Consider the following 18,229-nt stretch of genomic DNA (forward strand, 5'->3'; position numbering starts at 1 on the left):
TTTCCTGCTCTATACATAAATATATGCTTTTTAGTATTTGATTCCTAACCAGCACTGCACAGCCCTCTTTTCATGTCAATCCCCTGTCAACCCTTCTGAGAGCTTGCTTCTGTAAAGATGTGCAATAATGATTTCAGCAACAAGGTCATTAACTAATGCAGAGAATCAATCCAGGCAGATAAAGTAAAGCCTTCCCCATGCATAAACCACAGCCCAATATTGAATGCAGGTTTGGATAAACCTGGCCTGTTTCCTTGGTTTCAGATGTTTCTGTTTGTCTTGGCACTTTCCCAACATTCAGGTAAGGGAAGAACAAGAATCCAAACAGAGAGAAAGCAAGACCAAAGGTTTTCCCCAGGAGATTGCTACCAACAGGTTTTTCATAGCTGTATGATCTACAAGTGAGCCATCTTCAAACTAGGCTGTGCTATGAAATCAAGCATGCATCTGAACTGTAGTCTTGAGTTCATCACTGATTGTGTAAAGGAAAAAAAAAATCAGACAATCTTCAATTCCCAAATATCTCTTAAGAATTACCACAGAAATATAACTTTTTAATGAAAAGCTCTGGATGCTTTTTGAAAAGTTTCTTCTCAGTCAGTGTTTTGAGGACAGCCTCTCACAGATGATATGGCTGCACCTGACCCACTTTTTACCAGTCTGTGCTAATTCTCAACACTGCAAGACATAAAATTTACATCCTTTGATATCCAGCATTATTACTGCAGTTCAATAGCTGTATTCATGGAAATCTCAGGACAAAATGAGAATTATTACACTGAACATGTAGGAATATTTAATTCATAAGTAATGCTTCAAGGAAAAGGAAGGAACCTTGCAAAATCTGAGCCTCTACTGCAATATTATTAACTGTAATGTGAAATAAAAATGTCCTAGAGCATGATAATTACTGCCATAGTATGAAATTTTGCAAGGCATGCTCTGGACACACTAATGCACACTGCCTCCCCATGAAGCTGAACTCATCATGGCTAACAACCACCTTTTTTAGAGAGATTTCAAATCATCTGAAAATACCTTCAAGAGGTACTTTGTAATGCAGTGGTACTCAAAACCCAAACCAGGGCTCCAGTGCCACAGAAGGTCACCACCCTGTCCCCAGAGGGCAGGATGCCACAAACCAGGGGAAATAAAGCACAAATGCCAGTAGTTTACAGCTCAGGCAATGCTTCTAAATATGTTTCTGAGGTCTAATTAACCACCAGCAGTCATGAGTGTGGTCAATTTTTTAAGCGTCTTCTCTGAAAATAAAAATAAAATTCTGCTGCTTTTGAAGTAAAAAAAAAATATATATATTGCCAAATTGTAAACTCATATGTACCTTATCTCTGCAAAGCAAACAGCACTACTGAGGAGAACGAGATATATTTTGATCTAACACCTAAAATACAGTAAAACACCTGAAATCTGTGCAGTTACTTAGTCACCAACATGACTAAGACCCAAATGAGACACAAATAAACAACACTGATACTTTACTTGTTTTAATGAAACTTCTGTTGTCATTACACAAGACACATGTAGTTACTGAAATGTGCCTTTTTTATCCTTCAATTAAATTAAATTCTATTACTAATGTACCTATCAGCATATATGAAACAACGCAGAGCAATCTCCATCAGAATTCCACCAGAAAAGAAGGTATGGTGAAATACACACATTAAGCCATGCAAACAGCTTTGTTAAATAAAGAATCAAAATTTTAGGACCTACAAAAGCTATTTTCTACTTTGAAATGGCACACATTGGCCTTTTCACAGTTTTCTAACTCCAAACACTTATTTTAAAATAGAGAAACCTAACAGAGAGATTAATTGAGGTCTCCTGAAGCATAATTGGGAACTTGAAAAACTTTAGGGAAAGCCATAGATAATTTGCTTGACATCCCTTGAAGTACATGAAATAAAATTCTACAGCACATATTGGTCAATACAAACGTACAGACTTTGGTCCTATACTTGAATTAATGGTTTCTGAAATCAGCCTTCTGGAATTTTAAAAAAACCCATCTAGTTCTTGCACTGCTTTTTTCCAAAATGCAGGTCTACAGAAATTTGGGATTCATTAAAACATGCCCATTTGGACTCTGGTCTCACTTTTTCTTTCTATTCACTTTCCACAGTGTGATACTTCCTGCCTGTGAAGCCCATGGCTGTGGCACCACAAAAAGAAATCTTGCATCAAGTTAAGAGAAGCTGCCATCCCTGGCGAATGCTACAGAGTAAAAATACCACTTATAATTAGGATTCTGACAGATCCCTGTGAGAAGCAGAGCTGGAGCCCACTGCAAGCACAGACCAAGTGTTTGCCCCCTCAGGTAACATTACAGGGAAACCCAGAGTAACCCACTTATCTTACAAGCAGCAACATTCGCAAGCTAAAGAGCTACTAACAAAAACACAGAATGACACTAAATATAAAGGATTCATCTCAGCAATGCTAGAAGGGAGGAAAAAATGGAAAACAGAATATTGTAAAAGGAAAAGTAAGTTTTAAAATAAATATTTCAAGATTTAAACTAATAATAGGAAAGCCCATAAATCATCTTTACAATCTCTCCCATTCCAAACATCCATCAGCTCCAAATATATGCCTATTACCAGGTCCTCAGCATACATTATGGGATAAAGAGGACTGTAGAAATCTAATTTAATACTGCAGGGAAGAGATGCCAGAGAAAGGGTTAGAGGAGTAGCATAAAATCCTGTAGAGGACTGAATTTTTCTGTGAGACTAACTATAGCTCTGCACAGTATGATTTTGTATAAAATGACATGTAACACCAAGCCAAGGCAGCCAAACCAAAGGTTACCTTCCTCTCAATTTCTGTCTCCCTGCTTGGGGCCAGGAACCCAAGGATTTTAGGCACTGGAGTGTAAGAAAGGCAAGCCTAAATAAAAGGCACAGCAAATCATAAAAATATTATACAGTACAGTAATAACAAAAAAATGTGATTGGACAGGTTTTCCTGAAAGATAAAGTAGTTCCTGTGATTTCTGTTCTATTTCAGGTATGAAATAATGAAAAATAATAATTTGGACAAGTCTGTAGAGCACAGTGCAAAGAGTGTTTGTTAGTGAGCTCATCACAGTGAGGCCAGGCTCTCAGAAACACTGGTACTTATTTCTGACATTGCTCTGCAATCTGCGCACTGCAATAACTGCCAGTAAACCATACAACATCAGAGTCAAACTCTAGAAGCCACCTTTTCTCCACCAGACTATTTCTCTCCTTTTATGTCTGCTTTGTGGCCAGTTTATCAATGTCCAGAGACCTCAGGCCCTGCAGCACGGGCAGCTACTCACATTCTTTGAGTTGCCATTTGAAAGGGGCAGGAGTGGATTTACACAATCACAGCCAAGTCCACCAGTCAAAGCTGTGTTTCAATGTTGTGTTCTTTCTATCAAATTGCTGGGTGCTGCATGAGGGAAAAGACAAAACTTAGGGCATAGGCCTACACCAAGTTGTTGTATTTTGTGTGTACTTTGAATAGTCAGGATTGCAGTTTTTCTTTCATTCATAGTCAGCAGAAGAGGATATGATGATGTGCATAGCCTATGGTGGGGAACTTACTTGCTTCCCAGTAAGTTTCTTCTCTGTACAAATCTGAGACACATTTGTGATCAGCAGCAAGTCACAGGATTAAGCTACAGGGATATAGCCAGATAACAGCAGTTGTGATGGCAAGGATAAGAGAAGACCTTTGTTCAGCTTTTTCCTTCAACAAGATAAGTTCAGATTCTCCTTGTATTTTAGCAGTTCAGAATTAACCCCCCCCAGCACAGCAGAATTTTTCTTTAAGTTCAGCATTCTGTGCTTATTAAAATTTCATCACTAAAGTTCCTAGAAAATAAGACTTGCAAATAGTGCCCAGCATGGCCTCACTGACAAATACCCTGGCAAGCACTGAACCATCAGAGATGGGCAGTGCAATCCTTCACACCATGGAGAGCAACATCTGAGTACAGACAGCAGAGAAGCAGCAAGGTAAGTGCTGCAAGTGAGGAGAGGAGAACTGAAAATCTGAAGGAGAAGTCTAAGAAACACAGAAAGGCATTTTATGCACAACAGAATCATACAGTGGAAGTAGAAGTGCAGAAACCATATGAGCTTGAAAAACACTCTGAAGCACTAAGAGTAAAACTTGCTAGGTCTAATCTATTGCTACATTCAAAACTCTGCCTACCAGACTGTCAGAATTCAGGACATCCCTCTGTCTGTCCTGGATTGCCAGAACCGCTGCCAGGAGGCTCAGAGACCCTAGCACAGAGCCCAAGACACCTGTGACTTTGATTATGACCCATGGAAAAAATTACCAACCTTATATGAGGATCTGCAAGCCACGAAAGTCTAAGTAGAATAATAGTTTGTCACAGGGTGAAAAATAGATTTTTTGGGGTTTTTAGAATGGGGGTTCAGGGGGCAAAATGGAGGAATCTGGGTGTGTCCAGCCTTTCTCCTTCTTCTTCCTCTTCTTCTTGGCCTTCATCTTCTGCTGTGATGTTGGCACTTTTAGATTGGTTTAGAGAAGAGCTCACTGTCTAACATGGGTGATAGGTATTGGGAAGTAACTGTAAACATTACATATGTAGTTCTTAGGATAAAAAGATAACACCGCCCTGAGAGCAGTCAGTGTGCCTCTGTCTGACCTGCTGAACGGACCTTGGCAGGTCAGAGAAAGGATTTTATAGATAAGAAACAATAAACAACCTTGGGAATGAGAACTGAAGAGCTCTGACTCCTTCTTTGACCACCGGGCTGGAAAAAGAGACTTTCTAACACATCTTGGGGTCACTGTGAGCAGCAGAAGTCCCCAGACCAGACACCTCCAACATTGCTTCTTTTGTACACACTTTTAAACATACCCCACTTGTGCAGAGTTCAAAACAGCCCAGCAAGAGTATAGGATGAAGAAGGGAGAAAACCCACCCATAAGATCTGAAAGGCCAGAAGGATGAGCAAGAGCCAGAACTCAAGTTTTCTCTCGAATGATGCAGCCTCAGGGCAGGGAGGGGGAAGCAGGAAAGCTCTTACCATTGTTACTGTTGTCATCCACGAGGATGATCTCCTTGAGCAGATGAGCAGGAGTGCGGTCGATGGCTGAGTGGATGGAGCGCAGGATCACCGAGAGTGCCTCGTTAACGAAAATGAACACAATGCTGACCTCGGGAAGACTCTCAGGAAACGTCAGGTTCCTGCACCTACAGGGAAAGGTTGAAGGAAAGAAAATATGTAAATTTTTGGCAGTCACAATGCAAACAAAAACTATTTCAGAGAAATCTACTCCCAGTTGTAAGAACACATTAAAAGATACAAAAAGAACATCCTGATACTAAAGCTAAGACAGATGGTGCAGCCAGAAAAACCACATAAAAAAGTGGAAAACTTATCTGTAAGCACAGTCAAGGGGTTTAATCAGAAAGAGGAATACTCTCATAACACGGTGCATTTTTCTTTCCTTTTACAAAAATAGATATTTCAGCCACATTCCAACTTGATTATGGAAACAGCAGTATGGAAGTGCTGCCCACAACTTTAAAGCTCCTTAGTGTTTTATTGCGGTTTTTTTCACCTCCTTCTTTCCAAAAAGGATTCAAATCTTTCAATTATATGAGTAGAAAGCTCTTTTACCACTTTACCTTTTTCAACTGTGAGCCAAATATTTGCTTTTCAATAAAGCTGGAACTTAATTTAGTAAAAGGAATTAATTATTTTCTGTGAAACTTTTAGTATTTTAATGCAATGTCTCTGATTTTTTCTCAGATTTGAAACTACCTACTAGGATGAAATCAGGCACAGGCTGACTCAAGCAGCATTTTTAGACAGACTTTGTAGATGGAAATGATTGATGTCAATGCTTTTGTCTGCCTCCTGATAACACTGAGTGGCTATCCTCTCCAGATGCCAGGGTTCACTACATCCAGGAACCCCTGAAAACTGTGGAAAGCATAACTAACAGCCAATGTTTTGCATACAGAAAGCACGGAGAGATTCAGTATTTTTACATAATGCTTGAATATGACCCCTGAACTAAATCTGTTCTTCAGTTCAAAGAGAAAAGTTCTTTTAGGATTTTGTATTTCAATTTGTGCAGCAAACAAATACAAAGAAGTATCACAAAAGCATTCCTCGTCATGTACTGGATACTGTATAAAAATTAAGTTAAATCAAGATGATCAATTTACTTCTCTGCTTTTAAGGGTTCTGGAAAAAAGTGCATAGGACACATGACATCCAAGCCAACTGAGATAGCACAATATTCAAAATTCAGCTGATCAACCAATTTTCTTAATTCAGTCATTGGTTTGAAAGTGATGGAAATCACATTAAAGAAGCTATTTAATATTTTAGGTCCTTTTCTCTCTGTCACCATACAAAAGAGTTATAAGGACATATAAAACAGAAAATAGAGTCTAGAAAAAGTAGTGACAGTTCAAGTCTTAAAAGTGTACAGTATATTTTTTAATAACCTGGTTCATACACCCTTTAGAAACAAATATGAAATCTCATTGTTGCAGAGATTCACAGCTTTTTGTTCCATGGCATCAATACCAGAGGGAAATAATTAAAATCGTGTTTGGATTTACTGATTCCCACTTGTGGCTTGATCTTCTGTGGCACAAGAAACCAAAACTTTCTTTCCCAAATCAGTTTGTATTTCAACTGGTGTTTTAATCCTCTATTCATTGGTAAGACAGCTTTCAGCACCAGAATGAAAAGTTTTCTTTAAAGCATCCAGGAGTTGATTTTATGCATAATAAAGCACTACCATAAGAGACAAGGGGAGCTGACTTTTTTTCCAGAAGAAGAGCAAGGCAGCACTGCTTTTCTCTTTTAGCCAGTAGTGCAGGAGTTAAAACCTTCAGCCACGACGGAGGGAGCATGAGTTCAATCTTCCCTGGTCTCCCCAGAGAGCCACCTGTTGCAGTGCAATTTCCTGTCTCACCTATCCCAACCCCCTCAGGTGTGCCAACCTTTCCCCCTCCCCCTTTTGCCCTCCTGCCTAAGAGCTGTCCATCAATCTTAATATTCCAGCAGGGCATCGTGTGGTTGGCAGATGCTCCTCAGGTCTGGGCTCACTGGCCTGTCCAAGTGTCTGTATCCCGGGAGCCTTCCCCTCCTCACACCTGGTTGGCCCTCACCTGTCCCCTCCCCTCCCCCTGTCCCCGGGGCTTAAAAGGACATGAGACCATGCGGCCAGGTGTCTGTTGGTGAGCTGTTACCACATTCAGAGATCTACCATGCTGCAATAAAACTCTGGATTAAGACTCTACAACAGAACCCGCTTCTTTTCTCTTCACTGCCGCTTGAACCTTTTCCACCAAAGGTAAACAGTTCCTACCTTGCCTGGATTTGTTCCAAGTGCCCAGCTGCAGCATCCAGCCAGCCAAAGGTATCTCTGGGGTGAAACGCCACAGCTGCAGCCTTTGGTCCAGCAGCAAGGGCCAGAAGAAGCCAGGCACCCCACATCCGGAAACATTGGGGTCTAATATTCAATAGCCAACCACTAGCCAGCTTGGTATGATTATTTTCAGTCCCCCTTTTTAGGGTTATTTCACTTTCTGTGGAGCAATTAAACTAAGCTGGAATGATACCAAGTCTCTATAACCTTATGTTTAGGGTAAATCCCTTGGAGGAAGAACCTGCAGCACATGTTCAAATGGATGTTTATGCATTTTAAACCCTACACTCCACTCTTCATGGCTATGTCAAATCTAAATTATAATGCCACAAAAATTCTTGTGATCACTTTTTTCTTTCTTTGCCAAGATAATATTTATTATTTCCTTTTTACTAGTGACAATTTGGCAAAGAAACAAAGTCATTTTCACAGAGTCTTCAAGTCAGGTGTCAGGGCAATTTTCTATGATGCCACACAATCACAGGACGGATGGGGTTGGAATGGGCCTCGGGAAGGCATTCTGTCCAAGCCCCTCCTTCAGCAGAGTCCCTAGAGCCAGCTGCCCAGGAACAGCATCTTCCTGCAACAGCATATTCAGACAGGGTTGGGATGCCTCCAATGAGGGAGACACTACAACCTGTGCTGCAGCTTGTGCCCTTTGCCTCTGGTCCTGCCTCTGGGCAGCACTGAGAGGAGCCTGGCTCTGCCCTCTTTGCAGCCTCCCTTCAGATATTTACCTTAATTACATCCCCTCTAAGCTTCCTCTTTTTTAGGCTAAACAGTGCCAATGCTACAGACACACACTGGGGTAATCACATATCCTCTGAACAGAGAGAGACATAGCTGTCCAAGGATTCTCCTGGGAAGCTGTGAGAAAGCTCAGAGAAAGAATTAAAAAACAATTATTATCTCAATTTCTGTAACTGTTTGTCACTGTCATATTTTCTGAAACATTCTCTTTGCCCAGGATTCTTTTCCTGAGAAGCCTCGAAGAGAAATAAAAACAATAATTATTTAATTGCTTCTCTTCATTTTGTTGTTTTGGAATGTGCCTTAGACATTGTTCACCAACTGGTCATTGTTTGATTGGTTTCATGTGAATTGTTTTAACTTAATCACCAATCACCATCAGCTGTGTTGGACTCTCTGAGTCAGTCACGAGGTTTTATTATTCATTCTTGTTAACCCTTCTGTCCATATCCTCCTCTTTCTTTAGTACAGTTTTAGTATAGTATTCTTTAATATAATATAATATAATAAAATAATAAATCAGCCTTCTGAGAACATAGAGTCAAATTCTCATCTCTTCCCTCATCCTGAAAACCTCACAAACACCACAACTGTTGTTTATAGATATGGTTCTCCAGAGTGTGCTATTCATAGTTCACCAATAGTGTTGAGAGAAGATTCCTAAAGGCCAATCAGGTCTTAGGTCGACCACTGTTTCTATAAGAACTGTAGATTTCTATTAATAAAGTGCCTTTTCATGCCTCCTGATGATGGAGTTTCTGTATCACCTTTGGCTGTCCCCAATACCCCTTTGGTGATAACACACCCGTTTAACATCTTCTTAAGGAGAAAAGATCGTTTCCACACCTGCCTCCTGTACCCTAGAGTGAGTATTTTAACCTGTGAAACTGTTCCTTAAAAAAAGATCACCTTCAGTGATGAACAAGCTCTGAAAGTCCTGCTTAAAACAATCTCTGAAAGCCCTGCCCAGATGACTGAGTAGTTGAAATAGCCATAAATTTACTTGGGCTGAGCACTGTCAAACCTGAGGCAAATCTTCGACAAATGTGAGTTTTAGGGACCATCAGGTTTAACTGGCATTTCACAGAAGGATTTCCAATGTGCATATTTCATGCTCAAAGTGGCTGGGAGACCTCTTTCCTTATAATCACATAATAATTCTTAAATACTAACACTCAAAGCTTTCCAAAAGATGCTAAAATTATTACATATCTAGGTCCTTGAAGAACAGACCTGTTCATGCCAAATGGTGTGTACGCATCCAAAATTTGTTTTCAAATAGACTATGAACTAGTTAACAGGTTTAAAGCTACTAAAATAATCTTCAGTATTATCCTTTAAAGAACCTACAATACTTGTTATTTTAGTGATGTGCTCGCAGCCAAAATGAACAAATATAAAATGGTCCAGCAAACAAATCTACAGCCAATGTATCTTTTAGCTGTCTACCTTTGGCATGGTAATATTTGTTATCTTCAGCCATAACAATGCACAAAGAAGATAAAATGATACTCTAGCAAAAAGTGAAACTCTATCTGGTAAGATATGGTACCTGTTAAATAATTAAGAAAAACTGAGGGATTTCTGAAAATACTTTGAATGGCTATAAAAGTATATTGAAAATAGTTCCAAGAAGTTACTTCCTTAAATATTGGTGTTTTTTTCTCCCCTGTCAATTAAGCTGAGCTTGAGATAAATGTAAAATATAATATTGCAAAAACTAGTGACAAATTATATTCCAAAAAGGTTCTTGATGACAAAACAGCCCTCAATACATTGCTTCCCTGCCATAAATCCATGCATAAACTGACATGCTCAAACAAAATTTCTGCTTCTGATGAATCTTCCATCCATTTAAAAGAAACTATTTATATTGATTTTCCCACCTGCATTCATTTACATCTTACATATTTGCAATTTTTTATCACTCTGGACAAAATTTTTAATTGCTGGCAACTTGTACAGACGAGAGCAATGCTTTCAATCCTGTGGATGCAATTTGATTCCCTTTTTGTACCACCATGTCTTAAAGATAACTACAGATGACTTGAGAGAATAGACTTAGACTCCTGTTTTATCTAATTTCTTTAGTCTTTTCAAGAAGACTAATTTTCAAGGAGGATAGATCCCTGAACTGAGTTCATGTTTTCTTTTTTTTTTTTTCCCCATTCAGACACATTTATTATCTTTACTTCCAGCTCAAATTCACTTTTTGTTTCAGTTTGTCTGTACTTTAAAAAAAAAACACCTTTTCCTCTCTACATAATTTTTCATATCAGCTGATGATGCTAAAAATTACCTACTTTTTTTTTTCTTTTAATTTAAACAAATCGGAATTAACTCAGCCCCAGATCCCGCACAGAATGTAAAGCACTTGTGTATTTTCACAAGTATGCCAAGTTCCATTAGGAATAAAATTCCACAGTGATAGGAAAGAATAAAAAAACCCCAAAACCTACAGAGAGAGAGAGGGAGAGAGAGGAGAGGAGGTGTGTATAAAATATGCTGAAGGGGGTTTAGAGGAGAGGGAAGTGTATGGATGCCAATCCTCGCTCCACAGAGCTCAGAGAAGGGAGCGGTTGCGCGGCAACCACAAGGTGCGGCCTGGCCTGGCCCGGCCCGGCCCTGCCCCTCACACGGGGAGGCTCCTCCCGAACTCCCAACCCACGAGGCACACAGCGTGTTCCAGTGAATTGCAAATACAGATTCCAAAGGGCACTTACAGCTGCAAGAGTGAGTATCGCTTCAACAAAGCTAAAAATTACCGCCAGCAACCCACTCCGCTCAGATACACTGGGCTAATGGCGCTAAAGCAGCAGTTGCCATGGTTACCAGGGATTTAGAGAAAGTCCTGGTGTTCTATTTCAAGCACAGCTCTGGTAAATGGAGAGCAGCATATATTATGAAGCTTCTTTCAAATATTTGCCCACAAGACAACTCCTATTCCTCTATGCATTGTGATAATTCAATTTAGCCAGTCATTAGCCATTAAAATTAGTTTAGCCTAACTATGCTTTAAAGAAGCAAACCAAAATTTATTTCCTGTATTAATAACTTATCTCTGAGACTGTCTACAAATATGTACATAATTATGAACTCAAATTATTTTCTGCAAGCTTTGAAAAACTTTAACCAAGAGTATCAGATCAAACAATAGTAAAACCTCATGTTTTTGTTTAGAAAAGAAATTGTAGCATATATGTTTGGGGTTAAAGTGTTGTTTTAGGAACAAGACTTTTTTTTGGTTTTGATGGTCTTGGGGTTTTTTTTGGGGGGGGAGGTTTCTTTTTGGTTGTTTTTTGTTTAATACAAGATGCAATCAAGATGTTACTAAAAATGTTTGGGGTTAAAGTGTTGTTTTAGGAACAAGACTTTAAGAAACAAGTATATGGGAGCAAGTTTTAGTTCCAACAAGGTAAGAATTTCTCAGAAGCGCAAGCAGAAACAGAATTGTACTTTCTTTAAGCACTGGTAACATTTTGTCCACAGCCAAAATGGCCAACAGAAGTTCAAAATACATGGGAGTAAAACAAAACAAAACATTCTGGCATAAATGAAATAAGTAGCAGCAAAACTCTGGCAAAAGAACTGAGTATTGTAATGTCAGCAATGAAGAGAGATGGAAGACTGATTTGGTGATCAGAATCTGATTTATTGTGGGATTCAAACATTTATATACTATTTTAGGAGGGCTAGTAGTGTTTTACTACAATGATTGGGTTAATAATCACCTAAACAAACTTACACATTTTAAACATCTCTTGCTTGCAGAAGTCTGATGTGATTTCCTTTTTCCGGTAAACCTGTCTGATTTAATCTTCTTGCAATCCTCAAAGCTCTGTTTGCTATTGCCAAGGCATCCTGTTATCAAATCTCTTATGTTAACTACATCCAAAGTCCATCATCTGTCTTGTTTCCCCCAACACCACAACACTGTAAGAACTCCTGCACAACTATCTTTGTATTTATGTTTAAAATTTCATTGTGTGACCATACTTCATTTTTCCTTTTGCTATGATCAGTATTTTAAGTGCTAACTGAGCTATGCTAACCAGGTTGGCATTGAACAGCATATAATAAGGTCTTTTTTTCCTGTACAAGGGTACATCATCATTAACTTGGGCTATTAGAGCAGCCTGAAGACAGCAGCAGATTTGATATCACTGCCAGTGATATTAAACACTTGTAGAGCAGCCATCTGAGGTACATCTCAACAGGAAAACCAAGGCTGAGCTCAGAATCCCAGAGGATGGCTGTTCAGGCAGTACACATTGCTGCTGGGAACCAATCTCATGGCAAAGGTGAGATGAGAAAAAGAAAAATCAGAGGTAGAGAGATAAGTAAAGGGAGCATCAAATAGGACAGCATGAAAGATTAGGTATTTAACAAGAATGCTGAATACTTTGGAAATTTTAGAACTTCTGTCCAAAACAATACATTATATGTATTGTATGTACTTTGTGCTTTTTTTAAATGGCTCCTTCGAAACATCAAAACCAACAAGCAATATTAATGTTCTCTTTTACCACTAGCAACAAAAGAACTTGGTCAGAAATTAACAAGGAGCCAAATCCATCACTAACATAAACCCAGCAGAACAGAACTGTTTCACAGGGACATGTGGGGGCAAAGGTTTATGGAATGCAAGTCTGGAGAAGCTGGCTTTTGGGGAGAAATAGAGATTACATACAAATGCCCAGCCTGAACCTCACTATTTGAAATTACTGATTTTTCTTATATCAATTTTAATAAAGGAAAAAAAAATATAGAAGCCTGATGCATGCTACATCCAGGATTGTGTTTGCCACCATAAGACTGATGGACATTTTGGACAAGTGAACATACATAAAAAAAATTTTTTCCCAAACCACATCACTGTCCTCAACTAGCCAATGCTTGATTTTTCTTCCTTGTAGTCCTATCTGCATTCAGGGGATCTCTTGCCTGCTCTGTTTGTGCCCACTTTATCACAAACCTAATTTTGCTGTCTTCAAGGCTTCTACCACTGTCCCTTGCCAAACTGAGCCTCTAAATAATCAGCTTAGGAGCAGTGAATTGTTTGAAAGAAGTGCTTACAAAATAGCCAAAGCCCTTCTCTGCACAGGAAACAGGACCTCTCCTCTGCACTTTTCCAGATGACAAACTTTCAGCCAGGAAAAGGGCAAACCTGCTGCAAGCCACATACTATACCATGCTATTTGACAATCTCCAAAGAATTCAAACATCTGAGCTATAAATGCTTCTTTTGCCTTCCACCCTTCCTGCCTTTGCTTCTTTCTTTTGCTTTGCTTTCTTCCAGTCAGTTACAATGACTGAAAAGGTTGCTTTGCATTTACTGGCCAGGTTTCTCTGTATCAGACAGTCTATGCAGGAGCCAGACCCTTGGAAACAGCTCCTCTGCTGGGATCCTGCTGCAAACCTTCTTTCCTGCTATGCCTCCCTCGCTCATCACTTAATCAAAGAAGAATATTACCTCCCTCTCCCGTGTGTGCTTCAGCACAGTGGATCAGGCAACAAAAATTTACAAGCCAACAAAGTAGAATCTTAAGTGCACCCAATTGAAAGGAGCTTGGGAGACAGTTTCAGGACCCCTAAATAACCTAAATTGTTATGATGAATTTGTGCATGAGCTTGTTTCATTCACATTTCACTCAAAACAAGCTTTGTGGGTACTGTCTGCCCTACTAAAAGTAATGAGCACAACAGAATTATAACTAACACAGAACTATTATCCTCTGCTCCTGCATGCAGCAAGGGCAACACTACCTTCCTAAGTGCTTCCAAGCTCATTAGAGCTATTTGTCAGTCTGTGATGTAGATAAGGCCAACAGATGCACAGAATGTGGGGAACAGCACAGCACCCAGCTTCAGCAGCACAAAATTAGTCCTGGCAGAGACAGTACTCCACAATAAACCCTGCACTGTCTACTGAGTATTGCAAAAACAGCCCACTTCACAGTGCAATGATTACTTCAGGAGGCTAAAGTATCCAGGGCATCTCTTATTTGCTTCAAAGAGATTATTTTGGACTGTGCTGGGGACACCCTGTGCTAGCACAAATACTCACAGTGAAAAGGAACCAAATTCAGAATGGGACAGGAGGCTCATGGCTGTACAGACGGTCAGAAATCACTCTGCAGAACCTAAAGCATGAGAAGGTCCTTCTGAAAGGTGTGACAACTGCCACAGCTTGACCCAACTGTGCTCTGCTGGATGTTTCGAACCAATGTGATAATCTTTTTCTAGAGAGGCCAGAGTTCAGAGTCTTGGGCAGAGTGCACTGCCCTAACTGCTAAATGTGTTCTACTGCCTCTTCATGCCACCCACGCTGAAGGACTGGACAAGGCTGGATTTTTGCCCTCTCTTCCATCTGTGTTGCAGCTCCACAATCTCTAATTGTCCTCTTCTTCTGTCATGGCATTTAATGCTGACAATCTCAACCCTAGAAAATGCTGCATGTTATAATTTGGTGTTATTACACACGTGGAATGGCCTTTCTCTCTGCAGAACCTTGTAAAGACATGCTGAGTTCCCCTGCTAAGATATGTAGATGTGAATTCTCAGAGCACTGCAGGCAGAAAGGTCAAAGCTGAGTCATACCAGGATGATATAAAGGAGTAATATCACAATTTTGGCAGATCACTTAATTCTCCTGCTCTCATCTGGGGCTAACAATGTGTGAATTTCCTTAGGTTTCAGTTCCAAATATTGTTGTCCTCCCAAATTCCTGTACTCCATACGGTAGATTCTGAATACAGATCACAGACCACCATTGAGCCCAGACAGAACTATGTGAGTTCTGCTCCTTTATCTACCTGTCACAAGCCTTTGCTGGGATGCCACTGCCATGCTGACTCTTGCAGAATCACTGCTAAATCCAGGTTAATGAGCTTGGTTAGACCTTGGCTAACTGTGCCCAGGTACTGTGGTTGTATCTGTGCTCTCATGCATTTCTAGTCAGAATAGAAATACCACAACTGACTGAGTTCCAGCAAAGGTGACTAACTTGGGCTCCATGTCACTTGCTGCAGGCTCTCTTCACACCACACTGTCCTTGGCTTTTAGGCTGTGCTGCTTGAGCCCAGTACCTGCCCAAGGATAATTTAAATACAGTTATACAGATGTGGGAAGTGACTTCTGCACTTGGCTTAAAAACCAGGTGCTAGAAATCCCGAAAATTGATTATTACACTGGGAACATACTTTCACAGGGTAGACTTTTTTCCCCCCACAACATTCATGCATGTGCTCTCACACAAATGAGAATTTGCTTGTTAGGAGCAGGAATTCTTTTTTCAACCTGTAGCTCTGCACTCCACGGGGTGCTGTAGCTACAGCAAACAGTCTGCACACTGCCTGACAACACAGTTCATTTTCCTCAGGGTCAGAACTTACTACATCCCAGTGTCTGAGTCTCTGCCTGCTCCCCAGCCTAAATGGTGCGGGGAACCTGCCTGAGCTACCATTACTAAGCCATTATTTTGTATGTATGTGTCCCTAAACATACTGTGATGTCTGTCATGTTTCTGGGAGATAGTCAGCAAAGGATCAAAACTTGCATAGGAATTAGGATCATGATTCATTTCTAACTAGAGTTTCTTTTAAAATCCTGACCTTAATTTATTTTCAGCTACAGTAACATTCATTTTCTCTATATTTTAAATTTCTAAAACACAGCATTATAAAAAATTGATATTTAAATCATTCAGAAGAGTAATTTCAAAAGAGCTATAAGAACAGAAACATTTCTATCACTGATGTCTAGTTAAAAAGATTTCTTTTTCCTTCAGATCAGTCTACAATTAAAAAACAAAAAAGAGACTGTCCCTAGAGGCATTGCTAAACTGATTCAAGCAAAACACAAATACAATTGCATGGACTTTGATTTCTTCAAAGTCAGTATTACAGCAAATCTGCAACAAAAATGTTTCTACAATGCAATATATAATGAAATATAGCATAGATACTGCTAAAGTGCTGCCTGGAATGGTGTTCATATATTTTTGCTATCATCAACTTAATGTGCAGCAAAATGCACTCCTGCTTCAGTTATTAAAATATTTGGTTAGAATAAGTGCATACGATCACGTTTGATTCACCAAGTACCCAGCACATTTATTTTAATGATTTCTTTTTTTAATGAGCTGCAAAAAAGCAGTCTTCCCTCCACCTGCTTCTCCATCTCCAGAGCTGCTGTTTGTTCAAAGCATCAGATATATCACCAACGCTTCAAAAAGTTTGAGCACTAACTGTCTCTGCTGCACAAACTGGCCCCAGATGCACTGAAGGGAAGGCTGTTCCCTCCCCTGCTCCCATCCAACTCCCCAAGCCATTGTGGAATAACCCTGGATGTGTTCACCCTGCCTGGCAGGCATGATTGCCAGCAGAGACCTGCCCAGGGAAGGAGGATCCCGGGGCTTTCAGTGTTTGGCTCAAAGGTGTATTTCACCACTGAAACTCACCAGCTTCACCTGCCAACTGACCTTAATCAGGCAGTTCCGTGCTTTCAAACAGAGCAGCTCTTATTTAGCCAATTATCTGATAAAACTGAAAACTCGCATGAAAAGGTTCTTCTTTTAGCAGAAAAAATACACCTGCTATCTAATGTAAATTGTAGGTGAGATGAAACTTCCAACAGATGCTGAAGAAATGTTCATGAATACTTAGTGGGACTTTAACAGAACTGACTTTGGGCTCAGCAGTGCTTCAGAAGACAATGGAAATGTACAGCCTTCATCTATTTGATAGGAATTACTCGTTCTGGCTGTTACCTGTACCCAGACCTAGGAGGTAAGCCTTGCAGGGGGAAAAGAGCTGGAAGGCCACAGTGTGGGCCTGCAGGGGAAAAGAGCTGGAAGGCCACAGTGTGAGCCCACAGATGGAAAAGAGCTGGAAGGCCACAGTGTGGCCCTGTAGGTGCAAAAGAGCTGGAAGGCTGCAGTGTGGGCCTGCAGGTGGAAAAGAGCTGGAAGGCTGCAGCATAGGCCTGCAGGTGGAAAAGAGCTGGAAGGCCACAGTGGGGCCTGCAGGGGGAAAAGAGCTGGAAGGCCACAGTGTGGCCCACAGGTGGAGAAGAGCTGGAAGGCCACAGTGGGGCCCACAGGTGGAGAAGAGCTGGAAGGCTGCAGTGTGGGCCTGCAGGTGGAAAAGAGCTGGAAGGCTGCAGCATAGGCCTGCAGGTGGAAAAGAGCTGGAAGGCCACAGTGTGGCCCACAGGTGGAGAAGAGCTGGAAGGCCACAGTGGGGCCCACAGGTGGAGAAGAGCTGGAAGGCCACAGTGGGGCCCACAGGTGGAGAAGAGCTGGAAGGCCACAGTGGGGCCCACAGGTGGAGAAGAGCTGGAAGGCCACAGTGGGGCCCACAGGCGGAGAAGAGCTGGAAGGCCACAGTGGGGCCCACAGGCGGAGAAGAGCTGGAAGGCCACAGTGGGGCCCACAGGTGGAGAAGAGCTGGAAGGCCACAGTGGGGCCCACAGGTGGAGAAGAGCTGGAAGGCCGCAGTACGGGCCTGCAGGGAGGGCACCCCAGGACTCACGCGCTGGGCCGCAGGTCTGGCAGGGCCCTGTCCAGTGGCAGGCGGTCGCTCAGGTAGGCATTGTAGCCATAGTACTGGAACTGCTTCAGGGCCAGCCGCCTGTTCTCAGGGCTCAGCTCCTGCCCCCAGTGAGCAAAGAGAGACGAGTCCGTGAACGCTTCTGCAGGGTTGTCTTCCAATTTTGGTGGAGCTTCTACGAGAGACAAAGACAAAAGGAAACAGTAAGGATCTGCTATTTTAAAAAGTGTAACTTCAGCTCCACTTGCTGCCTGTAAGTCTTCCCATGACATGCCCTCACATACTCTTGTGTCAGTGTAACTATTAGCACCTAAGGCTCAAAATTTAATAGTCAAATAAAGTTAGGTAGAAACAATTCTTTTTTATCACAAACTGACTAAAGGCCAGGACTGATAAATCTAAATGAATTAAATTTCAGAAGGAGCTTTATCAGAAAAGAATGCTATTTTGCTTTTATATACTAAGATGAAATATTTAATTTCAGCCTGGATTATCTTGCTAGGAAA

General features: G+C 41.0%; 1 protein-coding gene across 5 annotated transcripts in view; it reads right to left on the reverse strand.

Moving 5' to 3' along the window:
• Positions 1-18,229, reverse strand: part of GALNT18 (polypeptide N-acetylgalactosaminyltransferase 18) — a 230,976-nt gene that overhangs the window by 112,686 nt on the left and 100,061 nt on the right. For all 5 annotated transcript variants that reach the window (XM_036383367.2, XM_036383369.2, XM_036383368.2 and 2 more), the window contains exons 3-4: positions 17,706-17,898; positions 5,055-5,221 (exon numbers count right to left, since the gene is read on the reverse strand). In XM_036383367.2, the coding sequence (XP_036239260.1) occupies positions 5,055-5,221; positions 17,706-17,898 (360 nt within the window). The remainder of the gene's footprint in view (positions 1-5,054; positions 5,222-17,705; positions 17,899-18,229) is intronic.

Source organism: Molothrus ater, chromosome 6 (genome assembly GCF_012460135.2).
Source record: "Molothrus ater isolate BHLD 08-10-18 breed brown headed cowbird chromosome 6, BPBGC_Mater_1.1, whole genome shotgun sequence".
Taxonomy (NCBI): domain Eukaryota; kingdom Metazoa; phylum Chordata; class Aves; order Passeriformes; family Icteridae; genus Molothrus; species Molothrus ater.